This window comes from Pezoporus flaviventris, unplaced genomic scaffold, assembly GCF_033815535.1.
Source record: "Pezoporus flaviventris isolate CSIRO_AGI_PZ_B2104156 unplaced genomic scaffold, CSIRO_AGI_Pfla_v1 ptg000549l, whole genome shotgun sequence".
NCBI lineage: Eukaryota > Metazoa > Chordata > Aves > Psittaciformes > Psittacidae > Pezoporus > Pezoporus flaviventris.
The window spans coordinates 82175-107865 of record NW_026893096.1 but is presented as its reverse complement, the minus strand read 5'-3'; the positions used below and the strand labels follow the sequence as shown (position 1 = coordinate 107865).

The 25691-nt window shown below is 61.3% G+C and overlaps 4 protein-coding genes across 4 annotated transcripts; 2 read left to right on the top strand and 2 right to left on the bottom strand.

The window, feature by feature from the left end:
* Window positions 1-255: 255 nt before the first annotated feature.
* Window positions 256-12992, bottom strand: IQGAP3 (IQ motif containing GTPase activating protein 3). The gene is made up of 38 exons (XM_061443849.1): window positions 12930-12992; window positions 12670-12757; window positions 12213-12369; window positions 11958-12035; window positions 11751-11827; window positions 11540-11607; window positions 11236-11349; window positions 10767-10945; window positions 10509-10596; window positions 10019-10182; window positions 9776-9863; window positions 9515-9678; window positions 9234-9394; window positions 8916-9040; window positions 8633-8796; window positions 8172-8262; window positions 7920-8087; window positions 7477-7619; window positions 7232-7402; window positions 6649-6732; window positions 6460-6531; window positions 6095-6164; window positions 5584-5792; window positions 5281-5433; window positions 5032-5195; window positions 4625-4849; window positions 4393-4533; window positions 4053-4137; window positions 3566-3798; window positions 3155-3287; window positions 2623-2725; window positions 2348-2492; window positions 2129-2216; window positions 1706-1918; window positions 1278-1444; window positions 1045-1146; window positions 666-774; window positions 256-453 (listed from the first exon to the last, which is right to left on the bottom strand). The coding sequence occupies exons 1-38, from the start codon at window positions 12952-12954 to the stop codon at window positions 340-342; spliced, it is 4923 nt and encodes a 1640-aa protein (XP_061299833.1). The 5' UTR covers window positions 12955-12992; the 3' UTR covers window positions 256-339.
* A 932-nt stretch (window positions 12993-13924) lies between these two features.
* Window positions 13925-16084, top strand: TTC24 (tetratricopeptide repeat domain 24). The gene is made up of 6 exons (XM_061443850.1): window positions 13925-14048; window positions 14138-14921; window positions 14999-15202; window positions 15276-15404; window positions 15551-15672; window positions 15764-16084. The coding sequence occupies exons 2-6, from the start codon at window positions 14156-14158 to the stop codon at window positions 16082-16084; spliced, it is 1542 nt and encodes a 513-aa protein (XP_061299834.1). The 5' UTR covers window positions 13925-14048; window positions 14138-14155.
* Window positions 16085-17498: 1414 nt separating this feature from the next.
* Window positions 17499-19359, top strand: NAXE (NAD(P)HX epimerase). Its single transcript, XM_061443842.1, has 6 exons — window positions 17499-17706; window positions 17973-18081; window positions 18164-18274; window positions 18384-18497; window positions 18903-19050; window positions 19138-19359. Exons 1-6 carry the CDS (start codon window positions 17516-17518, stop codon window positions 19338-19340), a joined length of 876 nt encoding a protein of 291 aa, XP_061299826.1. The 5' UTR covers window positions 17499-17515; the 3' UTR covers window positions 19341-19359.
* Window positions 19360-19522: 163 nt separating this feature from the next.
* LOC133263954 (G patch domain-containing protein 4) lies at window positions 19523-22523 on the bottom strand. The gene is made up of 7 exons (XM_061443843.1): window positions 22407-22523; window positions 21392-21465; window positions 21202-21294; window positions 21000-21107; window positions 20799-20899; window positions 20661-20711; window positions 19523-20565 (listed from the first exon to the last, which is right to left on the bottom strand). The coding sequence occupies exons 1-7, from the start codon at window positions 22480-22482 to the stop codon at window positions 19788-19790; spliced, it is 1281 nt and encodes a 426-aa protein (XP_061299827.1). The 5' UTR covers window positions 22483-22523; the 3' UTR covers window positions 19523-19787.
* Window positions 22524-25691: the final 3168 nt, after the last annotated feature.

The window sequence follows — 25691 nt, the reverse complement described above, 5'->3', positions numbered from 1 at the left end:
TATTAAAATACCTTTATTTCATCACTAAAAGCATGCGTAGTGTCTGGGATGCAGAGCATCCTCGGGCAGCCCAAGCACCCTCAAACACTCCAGGTTAAAGCTATAGAAGCTGCAGGAGCCGCATCCTTGCTGCAGGAGCCGCATCCTTGCTGCAGGAAGGATTGGTACCAGCTCTCATCACTGTGACCCAAAGGACTGGGGGGGCCCAGGGCAGGGAAACCTCAGTGCAAGCAGCAGCTTCCCCCCCCACGGGGACATGATGCCCCAGGACCATTGATCCTGAGGCTTCTCTTTGGCATCTTTGACCCCCCACTCAAGCACTCCCCCCAACCCACCCCATTACTTCTTGAAGAACTTCTTGTTGAGGAGGAAGATGAGCAGGTTCACGTTGACCTTGGCCTTATTGAACATCTTCATGACTGCTACACCCTCGTATTGCAGCTGCAGCAGGTCCTGGGGCGGAGGGGACTGTCAGCACCACCACCAGCCCTGCACATCCCACCCGCAGCATCCAGGTCCAGCATCACCCAGGGCCACGGGGACCAGCACGGAGCTGGGTTTGCCCCATGGAAGTGCACGGTGGTGTTGTCCCCATGGGCTCCAAGTCCTCCCCCAGCCCCAGCTGGATGTGGGGACACCATCAAGCAGCGTGAGGTGCTCCCTACCTGGTAGTGCAGCTGAAACCTCTCCATGTCGATCCCCATGAACTTGGCTTTCACCTGGAACCGGCCCGATTCCTCGCAGGGGATGATGTCAAAAACCACGTTCTTGAACCTAAAGGGGCAGAGGCACCGGCTACCGAAAGGGGCTTCGTGGCTTTAACACAAGCAAGGAGCAGGTCACCCACCCAGCACAACCCCTAGGGGCCAGACCCACAGCCCAAACCCCTTCCACCTCCCGCCTCATGCGGTCACGGAACGGTTTGGGTTGGAAGGGACCTTAAAGCTCACCCAGTTCCAACCCCCCTGCCATGGGGCAGGGAAACCTTCCAGGCTATTTTCCTCTCCCTGCCCCCTGCCATGGCATGGAGCAGGGGCTACGTACTGGCTGTGGGGCAGGTCCTCAATCTCCAGCAGCACTCCCTTCTCAAAGAGCCGGGCCGCAGTGTAGCGCAGTGATTGCAGCTTCTTGTTCTTCCCACTGACCCTTGAAGAGAAGAGCCCATGGAGCTGCTCTCCAGGCACGCAGGACCCCCGGGACCCCCAACAGCACCCTCCAGGGCTCACAGCATCCCGAGAGCAGTTAGAAACAGAGGGGAGGTTGGCAAGGAAACGTACCTGGTGCTGGCTGCCAGGTTGTCGAGGCAGGTTTTGATGTACTGGTTGTAATAATCAATCTGCTCCTCGTAAAACAAGGTCTTGGCATCGAGGCCCTGCAGGGTCTGCCTCAGCTTCAGGAGCTCCCCTTTGCGGTGCTGCCGGTAGCGCCTCCGGTTCCGGATGTCCTGGGAGGGGGAAAAACGATGCCAACAGAACTCATTTGGAGCTTTATGGAAGCACCAAGACGCTCAGAGGAGCCAGCCCCATTGCTGGCACTGCTCAACGGGGCCTGGAGCAACCTGCTCTAGTGGCAGGTGCCCATGCTCATCATTGGAGCTGGACGAGGGTCTTTAAGCTCCCTTCCAACCCAACCCATTGCAGCGATTCCATGCCCAGAGCAGGAGCTCAGGTGGGTTTAGAGGCGACCTCCTTGTCCCCCCACCCACCTTGGCCAGGTCATTGATGAGCTCCTGGTACTGATGGGCCGAGTCCAGCAGCCCCAGGCTCTGCAGGCGCCGCAGGTTGCGGATGATCTTGCGCTTCTTCTCCTCCAGGGACAGTTGGCTGTTGGCAGCCAGGGACCGGCTGCGCTGCAGCGTGGCCGGGCTCTGCGCATCCCGCAGCGCTCTCCGGTGCATGAGCTGCGCATGGGAGGCTTCCTAGGGATGAGGAGATGGAGAGCGTGGAGCGTGGCTGGAATGGGAGGGGAGGAGATGGAGCAATCACCCCCCCTCCACACACACACACACAGAGGAGTCTCTCCTGGCCCATCTGCTGTCTCTGCAGAGCAGAGCCCAACCAGAGCTGGAGCTTGGACGCCTTTGTGCCGTCTTTGCTCTTGCTCCAGGCACTGTGTTAGCACATCCCACCTCATGCTCCGAGGCCTGTGTCCACAGGATCCCCGGGAGGGAATCTCCTGGCTGGGACTGGATCACATCCACCAGCATCTGCTTGGTGCTGGAGACCAGAGGAAGACGTGAGGCACCCAGCTCCTGACCACCGTTCTGCTCCACCAGAGCAGCATCCCGAGGGTTTCCTGGCCTCCTCGAGCATCCCAACCCCATGGTGCCCGCAGAGCCCATCCTCACCTCAGCAATAAGCTCCTGGTGTCGCTCTCCTCACTGCTGGCCGCCGGCACCAGCTTCCCGGTGAGGGTGAGGGACATCTCCACCTTGCTGAGCTGGGAGAGCATCTGCTCGGTGCTGGCGTCCATGGGGCTGGCAACGCTCTCCCCTGTGGGGGCAGAGAGAGCCCGAGCTGGCCTCCGAGGAGTGGGCTCCCCCCACGGCCAAAGCAACCCAAGGAGAGCCTGGAGCAGGAAGAAGCCTGGAGGAGGCTCCGTCCTCCTTGGCGCTGCACCCACCGAGCAGGACCTGGAGCGTGGGGAGCTCCCCGAGGTCCTCCAGCAGCGCGTGCAGGGGGTCCCCGTGCTGCGGCGCGATGGAGTCCTGGTGCTCGAGCAGGAGCTGGCGGGGAGGGAGCCGAGTCAGCGGGGAACAACTGAGCCCCACGGGGAAGCACCGAGCCGGGAGGTTCAGGGAAGGACAAGGAGAAGCAGCAGAGAAGCTGCAGGATGGGGTTTATTTGCTTGCTTAAAAAGGGGGGGGGGGGAAAGGGCCAGGAGGAGCCGCGCTGGTGATGATGGAGCAGAAGACACAGAAGCCTGCATGAAGCAGAGCACTGTGTGCCCTCCTGGTGTCCCAACACACAGAGGACATGGAGCTGTTGGAGCAAGACCAGAGGAGGCCGTGAGGATGAGCAGGGGCTGGAGCAGTTGAGTTCAGGCTGGAGATAAGGCCCCATGGCAGGGGCTTGGGGCTGGAGGAGCTTTGAGGTCTTTTCCGACCCAAACCAGTCTGGGATTCTGTGGTGGAGGATGGGTTTGATGCCCTCACCTTGTGCGTGTTGATGAGCTCCCCCGCTGTGATGTAGATGACGGGTTTGGCCACTGCCACCATCTCCGAGTACTCGTCCATGTTAAACCTCTCCTCCGGCTCCGGGACGCTGCAGGCAGCAGAGATGAACCTTCTGCAGAGAGGGGGACAAGAGGAACCGGCCTCAAGCTGCGCCAGGGCAGGTTTAGATGGAGCAGAGGAACAACTCCTGCCCCAAAGGCTGCTCAGGCACTGGAACAGGCTGCCCAGGGCAGGGCTGGAGGAAGCGATCACCCATTGCCGTGGGGTCGTGGTGGGCAGCGATTGCACCGGATGCGACCTTCAAGGCCGTTTCCAACCCTGGTTGATGCTCTGGTTCTACGATCCCGAGGAGGCTCAGCCCCAGCCCGCCCGCGCCGTGGCGATGCCCACCTGAACCGGTGGTGGGTCTCCTCCAGGTAGCGGTTGAGGCCGCGGAGGTGCGCGCTGTCCCCGCCGAAGGGCTTGCGGGCGGCCGCGTGCTGCAGCACCCTGGCGATGGAGCCCAGGCTGCGGCGCTGCTCGGGCTGCAGGCTCGCCCCGGCGCACAGCTCCACCACGTCGAAGGCGTCGGGGGCCACCACGGCCGGGTTCATGTAGCGGTAATAGAGCAGGTTCCCCACCACCTAAGGGGCAAGGGGAGGGCGGGTGATGGGGAGCAGGCTCATGGCCAAGGCAGGGGTAAGCTGGGCAGGGAAGGGGGCTCCATCCTGGCTCCTGGAGGGGAAGCAGGGCAGGCAAGAGCCCACCATTGGCATCCCCTACTTGGCTCGAGGAAGACGGTGGCTTGAAGGGGTTTTTAAGTCAAGAGGACTTGATCGTTGGCACATTCAATGGGATGCCCCCATGCCGTGCAGACCCCCCCCCAGCCCCGGAGTACCTTGTCAATGTCCTCTGCTGAAGCCTCGGGGAACTTCTCAGCCAAGGATGTCCTCAGGATTTTGGCCATGTAGCGCATGCCATAGCTGAGGAGAGGGCAGGCGGCGTGTGGGGCAGCACCAGCTCGGCCCCCCCTGCCCCATCCCTGCTGCCCATCACCCCCCTTTCGGGTGATGGAGGAGCCCATAGCAGGGCCTGGTGGCTGCAGCATCCCTCAAGCCAGGAGGATGGAGCCAGCACCTACAGGGCCAGGAAGCCCTCCCATCACCCAACGTCCCTTCCCAAGGCCTTCCAGCCAACAGCGCTGCAGGGATGTGCCCAAAGACCCTCGAGGTACATACGGGATCTGGTCTACAGAAGAGGTGATGGCAGAGACAAACTTGTCCGTCATCATGAGGAGGTTGTGGATGGAGACATCCAACCGCCTTTGGACCTCGGGGTAGCTGAGAGCCTGCTCGGGGCTGACCTCATATGGGAGCTTGCTGTGAAGAGAAGCCAAGGTCCCCATCACCATCCCGACACCCATCCTCACCCCATGGGCTGGGCTAGGGACAGAGCCCTCCTTGCTCTGACCTTCTCTGCCCGCTCTGCGACTCGCTCTGGTTGACCCAAGCCTTGTAGATGTCCACAGGGTCGGTGCGGATGCTGAGGGCCTTGTCCTGCAGGACCTGCTGCACCGGGCCCCCCAGGATGTGCCGCAGGGCGTTCTGCCCGCGGGCGTTGCGGTAGAAGCTGACCAGCATCCGGATGACCGCGGCGTTCCCCAGCAGGATGTCGTGGACCTGCTCCACCTTGGAGCTGGGGAGAGGCAGGAGGGATGGGGCGAAGAGGATGGGCTTGGCGGAGCGCACCCACCGGGGGTGTTCTCCAATGCAGGAGGCAGCAGCCAAAGGACATCGCTGCATCCCAACTGCTGCCTCTGGGTCAGCCTTTTCCCGGTCCTGAACCCGGGAGGGGGTATCCCTATGGGCTGCACCCACCTGATCTCCTCCTGCAGCGCCGCCTTGAAGAGCTGGAGCAGCAGGAAAGCCTCCCGGGGGGTGGAGGCGTAGTTGTAGAGCGTGAAGATCACCGACTCCATGAACTTGGTGGACTTGGTCTGGGGCATCTGGAAGAGGAGCCTGGCCAGGTACAGGGGCTGCGTCTGCAGGGATGAGGAACAGCAGCATCACCCCGAAGGCCACGGGCTGCCCGCGCCCCTGGATCCCATGGGCACCGCGGAGCCCCACCTGCAGCAGGTAGAAGAGGTGCTGATAGGCCTCCAGCTTCTGCCGCTTCTCCTTGCTGAGCGACTTGAGCCCCTTCTGCTTGTCCATGGACATCAGCTCCGAGAGCCGCTCCTTGTTCTTCTTGGTCAGCTTCTTGCAGTGGCAAACGACCTCCTGGAGCCACACGGGAGAGAAGCGGTGGTGACTGCCAAGCTCTCCAGCGAGGAGCCTCAACGCTCCCCATCCCTTTCCCCACCCCGAGCTGGGATGCTAAGGAGGGGAGGACCAGCTCTGGAGCATCAGGTGGCCGAGGTCCTCCCCAACCTGCAGCGTGATCCTGTTCTTGACCAGCAGCCCAATCTTGATGTCCATGAGGTCCAGGTCGCTCTCCAGCTGCCGGTTGGCGCGGATCCTCCTCACCACCTCCTCCTGCAGCCGCAGCACCTCCGCCTCTTCCCAAAAGTCCTGCTGGCTCTGCTCCAGCAAGTGGATGAAGCGCCGTAGGATGCTCAGCGGGGGGCTCCTGGCGTGCACTGGCACAAGGCACAGCACCACCAATGGGTGGGACTGAGCGGGTGGACCCTCAGACCCCCCCCACCCTGCCCAAAGCAGCATCTTCTGGCACAGGCCAAGGTGATGCCACCAAGCCTTTGGGAGCAAAGGCGCTGCAAGAACAGCCCCAGCGCTGCTCTACCCGATGCCAAGGGCTCACCAAGGCTCTGCTTGCCATAGGGACACCGGTGGCCAACTTGCCCCCACCTCCCCTGGCCAACAAGGGGGGAGGCAGAGCCCCCTTCCCAGTTAATTCCCAGAGCAGAGGTGCGCAGGAACGTACCCAGCATCCTGTAATCCCCGCGGGCCTTGTGGGCTCGCACAAAAGCCTGGATCTTGATCACAGCTTCAACCTGCCAGGACAAACAAGGGGGTGAGGGATGTTCCTCGATGGGGAGCACCTAGCTCCCTGCTCCCAGCCCCAGGAATCTGCTTTCCCCAGCACACCCAGCCCTTCCCCTCTAAAGAACACCTTGATCTCCTTTAGGTTAGCGATGGAACTGGGGCCATCTTTGCCCTCCTCACACATGCAAACCCGCTTGGGCACCTTTCCCTTCCCATCTCTCCCCCGGCAAGGAGGCACCACTTTCCCTCAGCATCATCCCCCTCCATCCATCCCCTGCTCTTTGACTCCATCCCATCACTCACGTTGTGCCTGAAGTAGTGCAGCCGCTCCTGATACCTCCTCCGAGCCTGCCACATCCTCACGCCCGCCTGGATCTGGGAAAGACACCCCAGCAGTTGGAGCCAGCCCAAGGGGGAGGTCTCATGGAAGGTGTCCCTGCCCGAGGATTTAAGGCTGTTTCCAACCCAAACCACTCCAGAGTTCTTCCAAACCTTTACTGCAGCATCCGCGTTGGCCCGCAGGTAGCGCAGCCGCTCCAGGTAAGCTCTGCGCTGCTTGTACCCTCTCCAGCAGGCCTGGGCATAGACAAGACAAGACAAGCAGTTATGGAGATGGGCGCAAGGCCACCGTGACACCGTCCTCTGCAGCACCTTGGGTGAGCCCTGGCTTTGAAAGCTACGGAGCAGCAACCATCAGAGCAGCTCCCAGTGTCTGCAGGGGGCTATAGGGATGCTGGAGAGGGACCTCCATCAGGGGCTGGAGCCATAGGACAAGGGGTGATGGGTTCAGACTGAATCAGGGGAGGTTTAGGTTGGATCTAAGGCAGAAGCTCTTCCCTGTGAGGGTGGTGGGGAACTGGAATGGGTTGAATGGAGAAGTTGTGGCCACCCCATCCCTGGCAGTGCTCAAGGCCAGGGTGGACACAGGGGCTTGGAGCATCCTGCTCCAGTGGAAGGGCTGGAACTGGGCGAGCTTTAAGGCCCTTCCCCATGCAAACCATCCTACGGCGCACCAGAGGATGCTGCAAGCAGGCACCCCCACGCGCAGAGCGGGGACACATCCTGGCTCCATCACCTGGATCCTGACGGCAGCCGGATGCTGCTCCCGCAGGATGCTCCGGCGCGCCGCCAGCTCCCGGCGCACCAGGAAGCCGCGGAGCCGAGCCTGCAGCCTCACCACGAAGGCCACGTTGGCTGCCCACAGCCGCTCCCGGGCGCGCTCTGCCGTCACTCGGCTCACCACCGCCTGCGGGGACGCAACGCAGGAGCGTCAGCGCCGGCAGCGCCGCCGGCACCCGCTGAGCCCCGGCCGCCCCGGACCTGGATCTCCTCCCGGCTCAGGTGCGTGGTGTTGATGGCACCGTGGGGCGGGCGCTGCCAACTGCCCTCGAAGCTCTGCAGGCTCAGGTAGAACTCGGCACCATCAGCCAGCCGGTGCTGGATCCAGCACGGCTTCGCGCTCCCTGCACGGCGAGATGGATGGGTGCTGATGGAGGAGCTCCCCACCACGGATGGGTGCTGATGGAGGAGCTCCCCACCACGGATGGGTGCTGATGGAGGAGCTCCCCACCACGGATGGGTGCTGATGGAGGAGCTGCTCCCCACCACGGATGGGTGCTGATGGAGGCGCTGCTCCCCACCACGGATGGGTGCTGATGGAGGTGCTGCTCCCCACCACGGATGGGTGCTGATGGAGGAGCTCCCCCCCACGGATGGGTGCACCCCAGGGTGATGGATGGGGCTGGTACAATCGCATCTTTTACCTGCTTGCCTCTTGGTGGCCATCAGAGCCGCGAGCTGCTCCTGGTACCCAGCGGCGCAGGCGCCCACCACCCCGCACAGGGCCACGGCGGGGTTGAGCAGCACCCGCAGGGTCTGGGTCGCCTTCCCCTCCTTGATGGCCTGGTTGATGGCAGCGATGCCCAGAGCCACTGCAGGGACAGAGGGGTCCATGTGAGACTCTCCTTCCTTCCTCCTACGGCTGCAGGGGCGCAGCGCCGGGCAGGGCACTCAACTCTTCCTGGCTGTCACCGTGTCCTCGTTGGCCTTGCAGACTCCATCCTGGATCTCTTCCCACCAGAGCTCAGCTCCATCATCCCCTGTGGCCTGTGAGACAGCGAGGGGACCGCAGGTGGGCACCCTGGGCCAGCGCCTCAGCAGCCTCACAGGGAAGAGCTTCTGCCCAAGAGCTCATCTCCATCTCCCCTCTATCAAGGTAAAGCCATTCCCTTGTCCTGCCCCTCCATCCCTTGCCTCTGCAGCCCCTTCAGGCACTGGAGCTGCTCAAGGTCTCCCCTTAAGGAGCCTCCTCTTCTCCAGGCTGACCCAGCCCAGCTCTCATCATCAGCAATACGGGCTCCAGTGAGCCCCGGTCCGCACATCAGCACCCATCCAGCACCTTCTGCTCTCCCTATGCTACAGGAGGAGGCTGCTGCTTGGGGGGTACCGCATGGCAAAGGGGATCCCCCCACCCAACCTGGGCTTTCATCCTGCGTGCGTGGGCCAGGACGCTGTGGTAGCGCCGGGCAATGGGGAGGCTGATGTGGGGCAGGGCAGCCGCCTGCAGCAGCAGCGCCGACAGCATCTTCTCGGGGTCCTCCTGCAGCAGCGCCTCGTTGATGAGCTTCACAGCCCTGAGTCCTGCACGGCAGGGATGGATCAGCCCCCCCCCAGCCCGCAGGGTGAGACTCTCTGCTGTCTCATTAGGGCTGGGCTCCCCGTGCAAACCCCCTGCTCGCCCCAACGCGGGCAGCGCTCACGGTCGTTCTCATCCTGCACTGAGGAATTGGCGCTGGTCACGCTGTCCTGGATGCTGGTCCAGCTCAAGAACTCCCCTCCTGCTGCCCGGTGTTGCCTTTTGAGCTGCGCTAAGTCCTCAAAATACCTGCAGGAGACACATAGGGCACCGGCTCGGCGCGTCCCAAGCGGGAATGGTGCCGGGCAGAGCCAGCACCCTGCTTTCCAAAGGGGAAAATGCAAGGTCTGGGGCAGGGTGGGTGCTGAAACCAGCCCACACCAGCTGCCCATCGCTTCCCGAGGCTCTGCCCCACAGCCCCCACCCCACACGCAGCCCTCACCGCTGCGCGTTCGCATCCTCGACACCCGCGAGCCCCAGGGCAGAGCTGACCAGGCTGCTCCAGAGCGCATCGGGGTCCCCAGCATCCAAGGCTCTGTTAACCAATGCCACGGCCGAGAGCATCTCCACAGCCACAAACAGCTCCTCCTGCACCAGCTCACCCTGCACGGGGCAAGGCAGAGATGCTGAGACCCCCATATCCCGGCCTATCAGCGGTACTGATCCCCCCCCACAGCACCAAAGAACGGATGGGACCCGGACACGGATCCATGGGGAGCTCACCCGCGGGTGCTGGCTCTGCAGCAGGGCCAGTTGGTGCTGGTACAGGGGGGCAGCGAGCGGGTACACGTGGGGCAGCTGGGCTGCGGGGTCCATCAGCGCTCCCAAGGTTTCGGCTGGGTTTCCACGACGGATGGCAGCGTTCACCCGGCTGATGGCCCCCAGCACTGCAGGAAGGCACCGGCTCCAAAGGGATGCACCCAGGCAGCGGAACCCCCCCCCTCCTCTCCCAAAAAAAGCACCACATCCACCCCAGGCACTCACTGGCTCGCTCCTCCTCGCCCTTCCTGTTTGCTGCCAGGATCCCAGCTTCCAGCTCTTCCCGCTCCAAGAGATCCATGTAGCCCAGCTCCTGCAACAACAGCTTCTGTGTCCCACAGCCCCTGCTGATGGAGCTGCCCCGCTCAGACCCCCTGCAGGAGATGCTCATCCCCATTGCTCCCCCTCCGCCCCGCTCCAGGGTACCAGCACCCAAACAGCGCCCCACAGGGCTCCTCCAGCCCCTACCAGCGCCTTCTGCTCCCGGTCCGTGCTGAGCTGCTCCAAGTAACGCTGGAGGTTGTGGCGCTGGAGGCAGCGCAGGGCCAGGAGCGGGTCCTGCAGCGCACGGTGCAGCGCCAGCGCATCCTGCTGCTCCAGGGCATCGTCCACCTCCTCCAGAGCTCCGTGCACTAGGACGGGACATGGGCACCCGGAGCGAGTCAATCGCCCTCATCCCCCTTGCGCTGCAGGCTCTGCAGCCTTCTCTGGCCCCTCTCCAGCACCTCCATGTCCCTCTTGCAGTGAGGGGCCCAGAGCTGAGCACAGCATTGTTAGCAGTGGGTATTAAGAACGCGAATTTCCCCTTGGGAAAGCACCAAAAGACCCAACCCAGGCCCCCAAGACATCTGAAACCTGAGCAGATGGCCTCTTTCTGCTGTGCCCCCCCCCAGCCCAGGCAGGCTCTCCCTGCAGCCCTGGGTACCACAGGTAGGGAAGGCCCAAGCTTTGCTCTCACCATTCACTTTGTTGATGTTCCCTTGGATCTCAGCCTGGGTCAGGTAATGGTCGTAGATGTCCTCTCCCTCGGGGATCACCTGCAGGAGCTGCAGGATGCTCCCCCTGAGCACGCACCCTCCCAATAGCACCCAGAGGCTTCCAACCTGGCCTCGAACGCTGCCAGGGATGGGGCGGCCACAGCAGCTCAGCGCCAGCACAAGACGTGCACGGGGACCCCTCCAGCCCATCCCCACCAGCCCTGGCCTCCCCTCCTCACCCTGTTCCTGGCGTTGCTGCCCTTCTCCAGCTTCGCCCGGTGCAGCATCTCCTGGTAGGCGCCCGCCAGCTCCGGGCGCAGGCCGAGCAGCATCGCGCTGGGGTTGCAAAGGGCCCCCATGGTCTGGGCCACCACCCCCTGCTCCACGGCTTGGTTGATGGCCAGCACGGCGGCGTGCACTGGAGAGGGAGGGGGGCAGTGGGACGGTGAGGCAGGGACCATCCCCTATGGTCCTGAGTGCGTGGGATGAGCTGCGCCACGCGGGATGCTGGGAACCAGCCCCATCCCCAAAGAGCAATCCATGCTCTCCAGTGCCCACAAAGCCTCCACGTCTCAGCACGTGAACCCTTGGGTCCTGTGCCAGCCCATGCATGGGTCAAGGGGAGAGCAATGAGGAGCCTCCACCGTCTCAGGGCACCCCTGTGTTTGCTGCCTGGCCCCGGGCGTGACGTTTGGGGGTCCCCATCACCTGCTGCTTCATCCCCAGAGAGCTCGTTGGCCAGGATGCCCCCGATCTTGCTGAAGGCAGGGAGCTGCAGCCCGTACTTCTCCAGCTCCCGCTTCATGTGGTTGATCTCCTCCTCTGGAACACAGCACAGAGGCATAGGAGAGAGCAGCTTGGCTTGGGGAAGGAGCTCGAGGCTCATCCAAACCAGAGGGGTGCAAAAGAACCCCACGCTGCGGTAGCATCACCGAGGCTGAAGCCCAAGGTCTTCGCTCCCCACATCCCTCCCAGTGCAGGGCCCCAGAGCATCCCTGCAGCGATGCCGTACCTGTGAAGTCCACCTTCCCATACAAATCCTGGATCTGAGGAGCCAGCCCCAGCTTGAAGAGGTACAAGCTGAAAGGCAAAGCACATGCACACCATGACCACTTCCCTCCCTGTGCTTCTGCAGCACCCAAAGGCTCTTTCCCTCATTTTGGGGATGCCACCAAAGGGCTTTTGAACACCAGCATGACCAGTGTGGGGCCAGGGGCACCCACCTGAGCGCATGGATGCAATAGACCACCCGGGGCATGTTCTTCTTGTCATAGATGTCCGTGGTCTCCGGGTGGAACATCTGCCAACAAGACAAGAGGTCGCTCAGGAGGAGATGGCACCGACATGGTCCATGGGGAGGATGGTGACCAAGAGTGGAGGGGCAGAGATGAACCCCCCTCAACAGCAACACGGGCAATGGGGGCCGTTACCGTGGGGAGCCCCACGTGGCTCATCGCATCCCTCCAGTAGTTGATGTTATCCGTGTGCCGGAAGTGGAGCCCGGCTGCCTGGAGGACAGGAAACACAGGATGAGGCTCAGCCCCCCCCAGTTCTCCCAACCTTGGGGTCCCCGCTCCCCCAAAACCATGAGGTTAAAGCCCAAGGCAAAGCCTGTGGAACCCCCCCAGGAATGAACCCTGCAGCGCCCGGGATGCACCCTAAGGGATGCACCCCCCCAGCCTCACCTTGTAGCGGGTCTGCTCGGGGTCGTAGATCTTCTTCAGAGGGACCACGGTGGGGGCAAAGCAATGGCCCAGCTTGGCCAGGACCACCCCATTGCGCAGGGTCTCTTCGAGCTCCATTGGAGGGGGCAGCTCCTCGCGCAGACAGGCCTCCAGCCAGCTGCAGGGCAGAGATGGGGCACGTCACGGACCCCCTCCAGACCCATTCCAGGCAGGAAAAGCAGCTCCCAAAGGCGACACCCCCACCCCATCCACATCAACCCCCCCTCCACGGTAGGGAGGGGTCAGCACCCATCTCTTTGCTTGGCTGCTCCCCCTTTGGAGAGCCAGGAAGCACCAGGAGCAGGCAGGATCCTGCAGGATCCCAGACCACCCCCCCCCATTCCTTATCTCCCAAGCTCCATCCCAGCCTTCCCCCCCCGCCCCATCGAAACCGGGGGGTCCCCACATCCAGCCCCACCGCTTGGCCTCCTCCAGGTGACACAGGTACTGGTAGGCGATGTTCTGCCTCCTCTTCTCATCCATCTCCTCTGCCGTGAGCCGCTCGCCTGCATGGGGGGCAGACCCCGTTATCCCGGGGGGGGGGTTTGTCCTTAACCCCCATCCCACCCCAATGAAGATCCCCACAAGGAATTCCACCAAGGCCTCCCCCGCACCCCCCGAGCGGCCCCGCATCCCCACCGGGACCCCCCCTTTGCAGCCCCACAACCGGCCGCTCACATCGCCCCGAGCCCGCTCCCTCCATGGCTACGGCTGCGGAGGCTCCACCCCGCGATTTGAATCTCCCGCCGCTCACGTGACACCGCGCGGGGGCCGCCGGGAGTTGGAGTTCAGTAGCGGGTAGCGAGGACCGGGTGTAGTGCGGTAATGGGGACCGGGTGTAGTGCGGTACTGGTACCAGGGACCGGTTGTAGCGCGGTAATGGGGACCGGGTGTAGTGCGGTACCGGTACCAGGGACCGGTTGTAGTGAGAATGGGGACCGGCTGTAGTGCGGTATCAGTACCAGGGACTGGTTGTAGTGTGGTAATGGGGACCAGATGTAGTGTGGTAATGGGGACCGGGTGTAGTGCGGTACCGGTACCAGGGACCGGTTGTAGTGCGAATGGGGACCGGCTGTAGTGCGGTATCGGTACCAGGGACTGGTTGTAGTGTGGTAATGGGGACCGGATGTAGTGCGGTAATGGGGACCGGGTGTAGTGCGGTACCCGGGACCGGTTGTAGTGCGAATGGGGACCGGCTGTAGTGCAGTATCAGTACCAGGGACTGGTTGTAGTGCGGTAATGGGGACCGGGTGTAGTGCAGTAATGGGGACCAGCTGTAGTGCGGTACCGGTACCAGGGACCGGTTGTAGTGCGGTAATGGGGACCGGTTGTAGTGCGGTAATCGGGACCGGCTGTAGTGCGGTACCAGGGACCGGTTGTAGTGCGGTACTGGGGAGCAAGGACTATGGACACGATGGGGTGGTTGTGCAATCAGTCATCCAGCTCCCAGCATCACCCGCTCACAGCATCACCCTACTCACAGCATCACCCCGCTCACAGCATCACCCAGCTCCAATGACCGTGTTGCCATGGCACTGCACACCGGTGCTAGGGATGAAACCGGAGCCACTGGGGCCATCTCAGAACGTTCCTTCCCCGGGAGAAGCCCAGCTTTGTCCCGTTCCGCCTTTGCCACGCACACCCCTGCTGCTTTCCTGGTGCTCCAAAGCGGCTTTCCAGGCATCCCAGTGGGACCCAGCAGCCCTCGGACCCCCCCATCCATGACTGGAAGGCAGCAGCGAGCGCTGGTGATGCCCCGTGTCCTTCTCCCCTCTCTCGGCGCCTAAAGAGCAAACAGTAAGTGCCTGCCTCCCATAAGGACACCCTGGGAATACCCACCCTGTGCTGCTCTTCCCCAGACATCCCGCTGCATCCCTCCCTTGCAGGCAGGTCTCACTCAGCCCATGGCTTCAGAGGAGGCAGCAAACCCCGAACCACATCCCACAGCCCCTGTGACCCCCAAAAAGAGCCGGAAGAAAGGGAAGGAGAAGCCAGAGGCCGGGGCAGATGCTCAGGAAGGAGGGGAGGAGGTGGTGGAGCCAGAGGCCAGGATCCAGGCGCTGACACGAGCCGGGCACCGGGCGCTGGTGCTGGGCGCTGGGCAGGAGGCAATTGGGTGCTTCAGGAAGGCGTTCGTCCTCTCCAGGAGCATGGGGAGCCCCCAGCTCCGCAGCGCTTGTGCCTTCAACCTGGGGGCTGCCTACGTGGAGACCGGGAAACCCAAAAAGGGCCTCAGGTTCCTCCTCCGGTCCCAGTCCTCACTGGGGGGCCATGGGGAGCCCTCGCCGGACCTTTATTTCAGCATCGAGGCGGCTCGCGAGGGGCTCCAGGACTTCCCAAAGGCTCTGGAGCACTTTGGCCTCGCCGCTGGCGCTGCTGATGGTGATGATGGTGATGATGGTGCGGCCCGGGCCGGCAGCAGAGCCGGGACCCACGTGCGGATGGGCTGCTGCTACCTGGGGATGCGGGAGCCGGCGCTGGCGGCGCGGTGCTTCCTGGATGCTGCGCGGTGCTTTGCGGCGGCCGCCAGCCCGGAGGCCGCGGCCGTGGCTCTGAGCAGGGCCAGCGGCTCCATGCTGCAGAGCCGGGGCTTCGGGGTGGCCGAGATCGCCGCGGTCCTCGCCCAGTGCCGCTCGCTCTGCGGCAGCATCCGTGATGCAGCCCTGCGAGGTAAACGCCACGCTCCATCCCTCGCTCCCGGTGCCCGGAGCAGCACCCGCACCCGGCCTTTCCCCTCTGCTCCGCAGGGAAACTCTACAGCGACATCGGGCTCGGCTATTCCCAGCTCCACATCTTCCCCCTGGCTGCTGAGAGCTTCCAGAGGGCTCTGGCATCAGAACCGGAGCAGGACAGGGCGGCCGCGCTGCTGCAGAACATGGGCGCTGCCCACAACGCGCTGGGCAGCTTCGGCACGGCGCTGGGCTGGCACCGGCAAGCGGCAGCGCTGCACGGTTGGTGGCACCGGGATGCTTTGCTCTTGGCTTTGCTGGATGTGCCCCATTCCAATGGGGTTCCCAATTCCAGGTGTTCTCGGGAACCGGAAGGCGCAGGGGCAGTGCTTTGGGAACCTGGCTTATGCCTGCAGCCGGCTCGGGAACCATGAGGCTGCTGCAGAGAGCTACCTGCACGCCCTGCAAGCCTTCCGGGACTCGGGTAAGGGGGATGCAGGCGAATCATCCCTGCTCTGGTGGCTCGGCAGCATCCCCACGCCGGGCGCGTGCCGGATCCAAAGGGCATCAGTGATGCTCACGCTGCAGGACCACGCTGGACCAGCGCTGATGCTGCTCCTCACCTCCCAGGGGATGTACCGGGGCAGTGGCAAGCGTGCGAGGGGCTGGGAGCTGCCTACTTCCACCTGGGAGACCCCTCCAGAGCCATCGGGCACTACAAGGAGGCCCTGACGTTGCTTTCCCGTTGCCAGGTTAGGACCATGGGGCGGGCTGGATGCTCTCCTGCATCCCGGGGTGACCACCCCAGCCCTGGGTGCTGATCGGGGGGTGCCTCCTCTGCAGGACACCCCCAGAGCCGCCCGTGAGCGGGTCGTGCACAGGCTCACCGATGCCATCCAGCACCGGCTCTGCCTCCACGGCCGCCTCTCCCATAGGGTGAGCATCGCCCCATGGCGCAGGGAGGGTTGGGGCACTGGAGCATCGCAGCCCAGGCAGGGCTTGGTGGACGCACCAGGGGTCGGGGGGCAGAGATGTGAACCCCGCAGGGTCCCCCCCATCCCAGCAGGATGTGTCCCCCCATCCCAGCAGGACCCGGGTCAGCTGCAGCTTCCCCCCACCCGGCCCCACGCCACCAGGACACAGCTTTGGGGGAGCAGGATGTGAGTCAGAAACCTGCTGCATCCCCACATCCCGGGATGTAGCCATGACCCCGGGGCGGGCTCGGGTACCCCATACACCCCGTTAATGCCTCGGCCCCTCGCTGCCCTCCCCAGCCCCATGGACCAGCGGCCCCATGGATGCCGGGAGCCCCGCACCGGGAGGATGGAGCCCCGCACCGGGAGGATGGAGCCCAGCACCGGGAGCAGGGAGCCCCACAAGGGGAGGATGGAGCCCAGCACCGGGAGGATGGAGCCCAGCACCGGGAGCAGGGAGCCCCGCACCGGGAGGATGGAGCCCAGCATCGGGAGGATGGAGTCCAGCACCGGCAGCAGAGAGCTCCGCACCGAGAGGACGGAGCCCAGCACCGGGAGGATGGAGCCCAGCACCGGGAGCAGGGAGCCCCGCACCGAGAGGATGGAGCCCAGCATCAGGAGGATGGAGCCCAGCACCGGGAGGATGGAGCCCAGCACCGGGAGGATGGAGCCCAGCACCGGCAGCAGGGAGCCCCACACCGAGAGGATGGAGCCCAGCATCAGGAGGATGGAGTCCAGCACCGGGAGGATGGAGCCCAGCACCGGGAGGATGGAGCCCAGCATCAGGAGGATGGAGCCCAGCACCGGGAGGATGGAGCCCAGCACCGGGAGGATGGAGCCCAGCACTGACAGCAGGGAGCTCCGCAATGAGAGGACGGAGTCCAGCACTGGGAGGACGGAGCCCAGCACCAGGAGCAGGGAGCCCAGCACCGGGAGCAGAGAGCCCCGCACCGGGAGGATGGAGCCCAACACCGGGAGGATGGAGTACAGCACCGGGAGGGTGGAGCCCAGCACCGGGAGCAGAGAACCCCGCACCGGGAGGATGGAGCCCAGCACCGGGAGGATGGAGTCCCGCACCGGGAGAATGGAGTCCAGCACCGGGAGGGTGGAGCCCAGCACCGGGAGGATGGAGCCCAGCACCGGGAGCAGGGAGCCCCGCACCGGGAGGATGGAGCCCAGCACCGGGAGCAGGGAGCCCCGCACCGGGAGGATGGAGTCCAGCACCGGGAGGATGGAGTCCAGCACCGGGAGGATGGAGTCCAGCACCGGGAGGGTGGAGCCCAGCACCGGGACGATGGAGCCCAGCACCGGGAGGATGGAGCCCAGCACCGGGACGATGGAGCCCAGCACCGGGAGGATGGAGCCCCGCACCGGCAGCAGGGAGCCCCGCACCGGGAGGATGGAGCCCCGCACCGGGAGGAAGACGCTGTCGCTCTTCTGCATCCTCTTGTGACGGCGGCAGCACCGGGAGCTCGCACCGGGACCCGGCGCGGTTTCGAACCCGCATCTCCGCTGTCCCCCTTCGGGCACCCGACGGGGCGGGTACGGGGGGACCCGGCTCCGCCCCGGGGCCGTCCCTGCGCCTGCTCCTTGCGGAGCGGAGCCGCTCGGAGCCCTCCGCATGCCGGGCCCGAGGGCGCTGCTGGGGCTGGGGCTGCTGGTGGCGGCCGGGGGGGTCCGGGCGGGCGGGCGCTGCTTGAACCGGGGCTGGGGCTGGGGCTGGAGCCGGGAGCGGGCTCCGTGGTGCGGCTCCCACCGCGCCATGCACGGCCCCAGCGCCGGGCCCGGCCCGCGGGGGCTCCGCTTCCTCGGGTACGGCCGCAGGGATGCGCTGTGGGGAGGGAGGGAAAGGGGGTAAGAGGGCGGTTGGGGGTCCGCAGGGGGGTAACGCCATGGGGGGCTCGGGCAGAGCCATTGGGGTGCATGGGGGGGGGGCAGATGGGCGCTGTGGTGCTCGTCCCCTTTGGGGCTCTTCACAAAGCCGAGGGCATCTGAGCCTCCAGAACCGGGGTGCAGGCGGGTTTTGGGGTCCCCATAGGAGCTATAATCCGCTCCCCCCCCCCCCCCTCCCCGTGCAGGCAGGATGAGGCCCAGGCCATTGACCAGGAGCTGTTCACCGAGTACAAGTTCAGCGTGGACCAGTTGATGGAGTTGGCGGGGCTGAGCTGCGCCACGGCCATCGCCAAGGTGGGTGCACAGGAGCACGGGGATGGGGGGGGGTCCCTGCATCCTCAGCATCACCCTCCCAGCACCTCCTGCCCCGCTCCAGGTTTATCCCCCCAGCTCCTTCACCACGAGCCGCCCCGCGGTGCTGGTTGTGTGCGGGCCGGGCAACAACGGCGGCGACGGCTTGGTCTGCGCCCGGCACCTGAAGCTGTTTGTGAGTCTCTTGTGCCCTCCCACCCCCCGACCCCATCAGCTTTGGGGTTCCTGCTCCTGGGGCTGTGCCCGGCGCTGGAATTCTGCTCAGATCCCTGTTGTTCCTGCAGGGCTACGAGCCCACCGTCTATTACCCCAAGCGCTCCAGCAAACCCCTCTTTGAGGGCTTGACCACGCAGTGCCAGAAGATGGACATCCCCTTCCTGCCCGAATTCCCGGCCGAGGTGAGGATATGGAATCATGGAAGCAGCCATGGAAAAGCCCTTTCAGCTCATCCCATCCCGACTGCCAAGGCCACCGCTAACCCATGGCACTGAGAGCCTCAGCTACTCCAGCCCTGCCCTGGGCAGCCTGGTCCAAAGCCTGAGCATCCTTTGGGGCAGGAATTGGTCCTCAGCTCCATCTAAACCTGCCCTGGTGCAGCTTGAGGCCGGTTCCTCTTGTCCCACCCCTTGGGAGCAGAGCCCAGCCCCATCCTGGCTCCATCCCCCTGAGCCTTCTTTTCCCCATCTGAACCCCTCAGCCGTTCCCCATCACTTGTGCTCCAGCCCCATAGCCTTCCTATGGCCCCACTCCAGCCCCTCAATGTGTGGTACCCACTGGGCTGCTTTCCACCCTCCCCTCCGCAGCCTGCACTCATCGATGAGCTCTATGGGCTGGTGGTGGACGCGATCTTTGGGTTCAGCTTCAAGGGAGCCGTGCGGGAGCCCTTCGGCAGCATCCTCAGCACCCTGGGGCACATCACGGTGCCCATCGCCAGCATCGACATCCCCTCGGGTGAGTACCCCCCCCCCTCCCCGGAGGGCCCCATTTAGGGTCCTCCTGGCTCCAGCTTGTCCCGGGGGGGGGGGTTCCTCCTTGCAGGCTGGGATGTGGAGAAGGGGAAGGCGGACGGGCTCCGGCCGGACATGCTCATCTCACTCACGGCGCCCAAGAAGGCAGCGCTGCACTTCGAGGGGCGCTTCCACTTCCTCGGGGGCAGGTTCGTGCCCCCAGCGCTGCAGGAGAAATACGCCTTAAACCTGCCCCCGTACCCCGGCACAGAATGCGTCCTGCAGCTCACCTAGAGCGGGGGCTCAGGATGCTCAGCACCCTCAGCGCGTCGCTGGGCTGCAGGCCCTACGCAGCGCCATGGAAGCTCAGTGCAGCTCCGACCTAATCCCGGTGTTGGGAGGGGTAAATGGGATCCCGGATCCCTCCGCACTCTGGGATAGTTTCATGGCAATAAAAGCTTTATTCGTGTGCCCTCGACGGAACGTTTCGGTGCTCTCTGGGGTCTGTCCCCTTGCGTCCCTCGGGGACAGCCCCACGGCAAAGGGGTCCCTGCTTGGAAGTGGGGTGCTCCCTGATGGAAGTCAAGCTCAATCCAGCTCCAAACCAGGCAGTCCCAGCCCAGCATCCCCAGGCAGGGATGAACGCTTGGCCAGGCCGCAAAGAGCCCAGAGCATCCTTGGGCACCAAGGACAGGAATTGGGACCCTTGCAGCCAGATGGAACCAGCCATGGGGCCCTTGTTCACTCCGGGTCCTTCTTCCTCCTCCTCTTCTTCTTCTTCCTGGGGCTGTGGCTGGCCTGGTCTGGCCCATCTGTGTCTTCCAGAGGCATCTCTGCCTCAGCTGGCTCTTCTTTGTCCTGCTGCTGCTGCCGCTTCTTCTTCCCCATCACAACTGGTTCTTCTTCGTTCTCCTTCTTCCTTTTCTTCTTCTCCATCACAATTGGCTTTTCCTTGTTCTCCTTCTGCTGCTTCTTCTCCATCACAATTGATTCTTCTTCATTCTCCTTCTCCTGCTTCTTCCTTTTCTTCTTCTCCACCACAACTGGCTCTTCCTTGTTCTCCTTCTGCTTCTTCTTCTGCATCACAACTGATTCTTCTTCGTTCTCCTTCTCCTGCCTCTTCCTTTTCTTCTTCTCCATCACAATTGGCTCTTCCTTGTTCTCCTGCTTCTTCCTTTTCTCCATCACAATTGGCTCTTCTTTGTCCTCCTGCTGCTGCTGCTTCTTCTTCCTCCTTGCAGCCTTCCCTTCCTCTCCCGCCACCTCCTCTTCTCCGTTTGGCTCCTGGTGCTTCTTCTTCTTCCTCTTTGCAGCCTTTCCTTCGTCTCCCTCCTCCTCCTCGCTCGGCCCCTGCCTCTGCAGCGCCTTGGCACTGGCTCCATCCCTGCACTCTTCCCTTTGCCTCTTCTTTCCCTGCCTCTCGGGGGGCTCCTCGTGTCCGAGCGTGGCCAGGAAGGCTCGTTCCTGCTCCTCCAGGCGCGCCAGCTTGGCGCTCATCGTCAGGCCGTGCCGGGCACCCCTACAACGACCAATGGCACCGGGCTCTGGCACCTCCCTGCCAGTGCCCCCCCACCCCACCCCAAGAGGAGAGGGGTACCCCCAGGACCCACTCACTTGTGTGCTGTGCGCCCCCCGCACACCCGCATCAGCTCCTCATCCGTCAGCCTGTGGGACACAGACAGGGCTCAGGACCCGGGGTCCCCCTCGCAGCATCACCCCCCAGAGCCCCGCAGGGTGGGGATGGAGCCTTGCCTCCTGGCTGAGGACAGGTCCAGCTCTTCCTCCTCCTCCTCCTCCTCCTCGCTGCTCGCGGAGCCTGCGGGCTCCTCGCCGTGCGCTGTGAGCGTGGCCGACTGCAGAGAAGGGGGCACAAGGAAAAGGGGGGTCCTGGAGGAGAGGGGGTGCGCTGGGAAAGGGGGGTGCAGAGCTTGGGCTGCCCCCAAAGCCGTTTACCTTCACGAAGCGGCCGTACAACAAGCTGGGGGTGCCGCTGGCCTTGTGGGGCTTCCTATTGCTGATCCTGACTCCCTGCTTGGAAAGCGCCTTCAGGGAGATGCCGTCCTGCAGGGATAAGAGAGGGAAAGGGCTTGGGAAGGCTTTAACCCGAGGGGTTTCATCCTTAAACCGCATCACCGGCCCCCCCGCCGGCTCCCACCTGCCCGGCCTCCACCGCGATGTTGGCGGCCGCCTGGTTGAAGACGTGGTCCCACCAGTGGAAGGAGAAGGGCTCGGATGCGTCGTGTCCCACCTGCGGGAGCGCAGGAGCCGCTGGGGATGCTGCCACCAGCCGGAGCCCCACCGGGGATGGGGGGGGGTGTAAGGGGGGACAGGGACCCGTGACTCACCCCGGCTGTGCCGCACTTCACCTTCACCCGGATGGGCTCGGCAATGCCGTGCTCCTGCCGGCCCAGCCCCTGCCCTGCGGACAACGGCTCCATCACAGAGTGCACTGGATCCATCATGGACCGCACTGGATCCATCACGGACCGCATTGGATCCATCATGGACCGCACTGGATCCATCACGGACCGCACTGGTTCCATCACGGACCACACTGGATCCATCACGGACCGCACTGGACCCATCATGGACCGCATTGGATCCATCATGGACCGCACTGGATCCATCATGGACCACACTGGATCCATCACGGACCGCACTGGATCCAACACGGACCGCACTGGATCCATCACAGACTGCATTGGATCTATCACGGGCCGCACTGGATCCATTATGGATCACACTGGGTCCATCACGGACCACACCGGTTCCATCATGGACCAAATGGGTTCCATCATGGACTGCATGGATCCCATCCCGGACCGCACCAGCTCCATCATGGATCAAATGAGTCCCATCCCGGACCGCACAGGTTCCCTCATGGACCACATGGGTTCCATCCCGGACCGCACCGGTTCCCTCATGGACCACATGGGTTCCATCCCGGACCGCACCGGTTCCCTCATGAACCAAATGGGTTCCATCCCGGACTGCGTGGATCCCATCCCGGACCGCACCAGTTCCATCCCGGACCGCACCGGCTCCCTCATGGACCACATGGGTCCCGTCCCGGACCGCACCGGTTCCCTCATGGACCACATGGGTTCCATCCCGGACCGCACCGGTTCCCTCATGGACCACATGGGTTCCATCCCGGACCGCACCGGTTCCCTCATGGACCACATGGGTTCCATCCCGGACCGCACCGGTTCCCTCATGGACCACATGGGTTCCATCCCGGACCGCACCGGCTCCATCCCGGACCGCACCGGCTCCGCGGTGGAGACACCGGGTCCGGGGTCCGGGGTTGGCCCCGGCGCTCGGGGCACACGCGCGGTGCCGATGCGGTGGGAGCCGCACCTCGCCTCCAGCCGTGCCGCCGGAGCTGGCGCTCCGCGAACACCAACCCGCGGCCCGGCGGCCCCGGAGCGCTCATGGCGGCGGCACCGGCACCGGGATCGGGATCGGGATCGGAAACAGGAACCGGGATCGGGCCCCCCACGCTGCCTCCCGCAGGAAGCGCAAACTGCGCATGCGCGGTGGGCGGGACCACGATGGAGGGCGCGGACACGTTACACACATGTACATGCATGTACAAGGCATGTAGAGACATGAACACGCGTATTCACACGTGTACACACATCTACGTGCACATACAGATATAGCACCTTGTACACACGTATTCGCACATGTACACACGTGTATACACACATCTACATGCACATACAGGTATAGCACACATATACACACATGTATACACACATCTACATGCACATACCGATATAGCACACGTACACACGTATTCGTACATGTACACATATGTATACACACATCTACATGCACATACCTGTATAGCACACATGTACACATGTATTCGCACATGTACACACATGTATACACACATCTACATGCACATACCGATATAGCACACGTACACACGTATTCGTACATGTACACATATGTATACACACATCTACATGCACATACAGGTATAGCACACATGTACACATGTATTCGCACATGTACACACATGTATACACACATCTACATGCACATACCGGTATAGCACACATGTACACATGTATTCGCACATGTACACACATGTATACACACATCTACATGCACATACCTGTATAGCACACATGTACACATGTATTCGCACATGTACACACATGTATACACACATCTACATGCATATACCTGTATAGCACACATGTACACATGTATTCGCACATGTACACACATGTATACACACATCTACATGCACATACCTGTATAGCACACATGTACACATGTATTCGCACATGTACACACATGTATACACACATCTACATGCACATACCTGTATAGCACACATGTACACACATATTCGCACATGTACACACGTGTATACACACATCTACATGCACATACAGGTACAGCACACATATACACACATGTATACACACATCTACATGCACATACAGGTATAGCACACGTACACATGTATTCGCACATGTACACACATGTATACACACCTCTACATGCACATACTGGTATAGCACACATGTACACACGTATTCGTACATGTACACACATGTATACACACATCTACATGCACATACCTGTATAGCACACATGTACACATGTATTCGAACATGTACACACATGTATACACACATCTACATGCACATACCGGTATAGCACACATGTACACACATATACACACATCTACATGCACATACCGATATAGCACACATGTACACATGTATTCGCACATGTACACACGTGTATACACACATCTACAAGCACATACAGGTATAGCACACATATACACACATGTATACACACATCTACATGCACATACAGGTATAGCACACATGTACACATGTATTCGCACATGTACACACGTGTATACACACATCAACATGCACATACCGGTATGGCACACATGTACACATGTATTCGCAGATGAACATACATGTATGCACACATCTACATGCACATACCGGTATAGGAACATGTACACATGTATTTGCACATGTACACACGTGTATGCACACATCTACATGCGCATACTGGTATAGCACACATGTACACACGCATTTGCAAATGTACACACGTGTATACACACATAAACCTGCACATACAGGTAGAGCACACATGTACACATGTGTATACACAAATCTACAAGCATATACAGGTATAGCACACATGTACACACGTATTTGTACATGTACACACATGTATACACACATCTACATGCACATACCGGTATAGCACACATGTACACATGTATTCGCAGATGAAAATACATGAGTACACACATCAACATGCACATACCGGTATAGGACACATGTACACATGTATTCGCACATGTACACACGTGTATACACACCTCTACATGCACATACAGGTATAGCACACATGTATACATGTATTCGCACATGTACACACATGTATACACACATCTACATGCACATACCAGTATAGCACACATGTACACACGTATTCGCACATGTACACACGTGCATACACACATCTACATGCACATACAGGTAGAGCACAAATGCATACACGTGAATACACACATCTACATGCATATACAGGTATAGCACACATGTACACATGTATTCGTACATGTACACACATATATACACACATCTACATGCCCATGCAGGTATAGCACACATGTACACATGTATTTGCACATGTACACACATGTAGACACACATCTACATGCACATACCAGTATAGCACACATGTACACATGTATTTGCACATGTACACACATGTATACACACATCTACATGCACATACCGGTATAGCACACATGTACACATGTATTCGCACATGTACACACATGTATACACACATCTACATGCACATACCGGTATAGCACACTTGTACACACATGTATACACACATCTACATGCACATACCGGTATAGCACACATGTACACATGTATTCGCACATGTACACACATGTATACACACATCAACATGCACATACAGGTAGAGCACAAATGTACACACATGTATACACACATCTACATGCACATACAGGTATAGCACACATGTACACACGTGAATACACACATCTACATGCATATACAGGTATAGCACACATGTACACATGTATTCGTACATGTACACACATGTACACACACATCTACATGCACATACAGGTATAGCACACATGTGTACACACATCTACATGCACGTACAGGTAGAGCACACATGTACACACATGTATACACACATCTACATGCCCATACAGGTATAGCACACATGTACACACATGTACACACATGTATACATACATCTACATGCACATACAGGTATAGCACACATGCACACTCATGTATACACATATGTACATGCACATACATGTACAGCACACATGTACACACGTATTCGCACATGTACACACGTGTATACACACATCTACATGCACATACAGGTATAGCACACATGTACACACGTATTTGCACATGTACACACGTGTATACACACATCTACATGCACTTACTGGTATAGCACACATGTACACATGTATTCGCACATGTACATACACGTATACGCACACCTACATGCACATACAGGTATAGCACACATGTACACACGTATACGCACATGTACACACGTGTATACACACATCAACAT